Source organism: Apteryx rowi, unplaced genomic scaffold (assembly GCF_003343035.1).
Source record: "Apteryx rowi isolate R43461 unplaced genomic scaffold, aptRow1 scaffold_94, whole genome shotgun sequence".
Taxonomy (NCBI): domain Eukaryota; kingdom Metazoa; phylum Chordata; class Aves; order Apterygiformes; family Apterygidae; genus Apteryx; species Apteryx rowi.
In genome coordinates, this window is record NW_020451249.1 from 791,628 (window position 1) to 795,374 (window position 3,747).

The 3,747-nt window shown below is 52.7% G+C and overlaps 1 protein-coding gene across 1 annotated transcript in view; it reads right to left on the reverse strand.

The window, feature by feature from the left end:
• Nucleotides 1-3,464: 3,464 nt before the first annotated feature.
• The window catches only part of FOXL1 (forkhead box L1), a 1,094-nt gene continuing 811 nt past the window's right edge, over nucleotides 3,465-3,747 (reverse strand). The window contains exon 2 of the mRNA XM_026092035.1: nucleotides 3,465-3,742. Coding sequence (XP_025947820.1) covers nucleotides 3,465-3,742 — 278 coding nt within the window. The remainder of the gene's footprint in view (nucleotides 3,743-3,747) is intronic.

The window sequence follows — 3,747 nt, forward strand, 5'->3', positions numbered from 1 at the left end:
AGAAGAGAGCTAAATCTCAACAAACATGTCTGTGGCAAAAACACGCATCATGTACCAGTCAAGCTGAAATCCCAGTTTCAGTCTCCTTCCTTCAGATGATTTGTTCTTTCTTGACCTGGACCTTAAGAAAATGAGAAAGCTACTCAGCCATTTCTTTTTATTATTTTCTTTTCCATCGCGGTGCAAAAATGAGGAGACCTGGCACATATTTGAAAGGCCAGCGGGTTTGAACCAGTAAAAAGAAGTGACCCTGTAAACAATGCAAAATTAATTTGTGAAACTTTGTACCGCCAAGGACCCCAGAGGCTTTGGTGGTTTGGAAGGAGGGGGGGATTTTCCACCGGGGGAGAGAGGTGAGCTTAGCTTGATCTTTCCAGGACACCTGCAAAAGGCAAAGATCTGCCACTAAGAGCTGCTCTTCTGTAGGAAGGACCATCTCTTCCTTCCCCTTGAGGTGGAGGATACGGGATGGAGGAAGCAGTTGCAGGGGCTTTTCCCTGCTCCTCCTGGGCTCCTAGATACAACTGTGCGGGCAGAAAAGGAATGAAGCCCTGTCTGCAGGTCCAAGAGGTATTTTGGGAGCTATAATGGGAGCTGAGGGGTCCTGAAACTGGGGGGACCCGGCTGGGGAGCCAAGTTAGGAGAAAGGGAACAGCGGAAACTGATGACACAGGTGAAATAGTGACAGGACGGCTCTTGGGGACTCGGTGGATTCCTTCAGCCTGTGGCCATCCCCATGGTGCTGGGCACAGGAGGACATGCTGGCCCTCAGCGGCAGCAGCTGCTCGCCAGCGGTGTGCCAGATGTGCACAACGTGCCGGGAGGGTGGCACGGCTGCACCCGGACCGTGCCCCTGGCAGGTGATAACGGGGGAACTTCCCCAGGGCTTCCGGGCGTATCCACAGCTACCTCAGGGGAGTTTTTGGAGACAAGCAAAAAGGTTCTTCTGGGTATAAACCCTTGTGATTGAGAACATAAGTAACCACTTCCAGGGGCAAAACCCTTCAGCGGGCCAGGCCGAACAGAAGCCAGGGAAGCAGCTTCTCCATCTGAAGCCAGCGACACTGGCCACCCGTGGAAATGGGCTTTTGGACTAGGTGGGGACCTGGCCTCCAGACCTCCTCCTGACCTCCACTTCCTTGGAGGCAGGATTAGCCCCCATCTCACTCACGGGCTGGAGTCCTGTTGCACACAGGCGGCTCGGGGTGGAGGGGTGGCCTGAGGTCTCGGTCACCACTGGGCAAGAGCTAAGCAGGGTCTTTTCCCTTCCCTACCCCTGCTGCTTTCCGTGAGTGATGTTACCACCCGGACTCCGAAAGGACTTGTGATGCCTGCCCCGAGCCTTTCCTCAAAACCTCCTCACAACGTGGCTATTTATTTAACTTGCTATAATACCTGTCTGATTACATGAGTGGCACTGTGAAAACAAGGGATTTTGAAGCTGGGAGCATTAACCCTCTCGGCATCTGCACAGCCCTGTAAATTATGGTGAGGGCACGTGTGGCTTTGACCGGGTCGTGGCATCTTCACTTGTGCAAGGTTGTGTTTTTTTTTTTTAATTCAGTGTCATAGATTTTAAAAATGGGCTCAAGAGGTCTTTAAACAGGAATTGCCAGAAATAGAAAATATGGCAGGGATTTTATTTGAAGTCCCTCTTGCAAATCTATATAGAAAGCTTACTCCCCTCACCCCCATTTTTTCTTCACTGGGGGAGGAGGCACTTTTGTGTAAAAGGCTGTAGCTGTGTCTGTCTAGGGATCCATCTGTGAACATCTTTCTTTTAGGAAACTCAGCACCCCTTCCCACCCTTCAGGGATTTTCTGCACTTGCCCACACCACAGTTCTTTGCCGAGTGCTGCAACGCTCTGCACCTCAGCTCCTCGTCCAAATAGCAAGACAGACTGGCAGGACCTTCAGGGAGGAGGTGCTGCCCTTTCTCTGGAAAAGATGGACCACAGCTCTCTTGAGAAACCCAGATTTTCAATAGTCCAGGTGCTTATTTAAGGGCAGGCTTTTCTGGTGGGGTGGGGTGGGATGGAAGGATGGAGGAGGGAGGAGAAACAGAATCACTTCAGGAAATATTATCTCAGTTACTAGGAATGGGCAATTTCTTAGGCCCCTATTTTTAGCCTCTCACCTTTTGCCTTCTCCTGGCAGCACAGTGCATCATGCCGTAACCCGAGTATTTGTCCTTGAAAGTCCCCCAGAGCTCCCTGCTGCACCCAGGCTTGGGAATGAGCGCTGGAGCTTCTGCAGGGCCACCCGCCAGCCTGCGAGCCCGGAGAAGGCCCTGCTCCGCTGCGCTGACTCTCCAGGTACAGAGGCGGAGGTGAGCTCAGAACGAGTCAGCCACGGTACTGGGCAAAATACTTTTATTGGATATAGGTGTAGTTTCATAAGGAAAATTGAGAATATAGATCTTCTTCCCAAAGGGCATTTATCCACTAATATACAAAAAGCCTCTATTTATGGCAAAAAATAAGAAATATTCCTGTTTGCTTATAATGTGTCTGGATTCTTCCTTCTTTAAGAAAAAAGAAAAAAAATTGAGAAACAGTTCTTTTCTTTTTTTTCTTTTTTTTTCTGGTAGTTGTCTGGATTGTTAACACAGCTACTCCAAAACGCCAGGATCAGCTTCCACGACCCTCGTTCAGTCTTTTTTGGTAAGAAGTAACCGATTCCAGCAAGCCATGGAAATGGGCAGCTTCTCCCCGTTCAAGGTGTGTGTGTTTGTCCGTCCCCCTCTCTCTGCTTAGCCACATCGGTGAGGCAGAAACGCTGTCGCGATACTCTGGAAGTCCAAGTGCCAGGCAGGAAACCAGCTTGCGTTACCGCCGTGAATTGCGTACAGTGCTGAGTCAAAGCAAGCACGACTGCCCGGGGACCGGCTTATTTCGTCCGTCCTTATTTTAGCTCCGTTTATTCCGACTGCCTGCCTTTCACCCACGCCGGGGACTGGAGGGCAACATCTCGGGAAGTATTTGTGTGTAGGCACCGGTGGGTATGAACGGCAAGACAAAACACAGCCCCCTCCCCCAGGGATAAAAGGGGCGGGTTTGGTTTTCTAAAGAAAAGGGGAGAAAACCGGAGAGGCGAGGGGCTCGGCAGAAAGCAGGTCTGAAAAACCTGACGGAGGCAAAGACTAAACCTGCAGAAGAGCCGCGACGGGGCACCGAGGCGAGCGTGGGAACGCCACCGCCTGTCTCCGCTTCTCCATCACCGACGTGAAAAGAAAAGCGTTTTACCTTTAAAAGTCGATCTGGCAGGGGAGGCAATCGCTAAAGAGAGCTCCGCAGCAAGACGTGCCTTGAAAATGCCCTGAAATCCTGAGTCACCTTTAACATCATGTTTTGGTCTTTACCCGCTTGGTGAGGTCTGAGTCCGGTCTCTCCCTCCCATGCTGCCCCCGGGCCGGGAGCAGCGCCTAGACTGGAGGGGAGGCGGGGAGCATAATTATGGGGGAACTACTGGAAATTAAATACCGTCTCGGAAAAGTGGAGAGGGAGGCAGGAGAGGAAGGGGATGCCGATGTGATAGAGCCTCCCGTGCACCTGGGAGTCGAGCATGAGGGAGGCGTTGAAAGCCGGCCCGAAGCTGCCGCCGGCGACGAGGGAGCCGCCGAAGCAGCCGACGGGGCTCTCGAGAGCCGCCTTGGGGGCGACCCCGGGGGGCGGCTGCCGCAGCCCCTGCGCCAGGATGCTCTCGATGCTGAAGCTGCGGCAGCGCGGGGCGCCCTTGTGCGGGGGG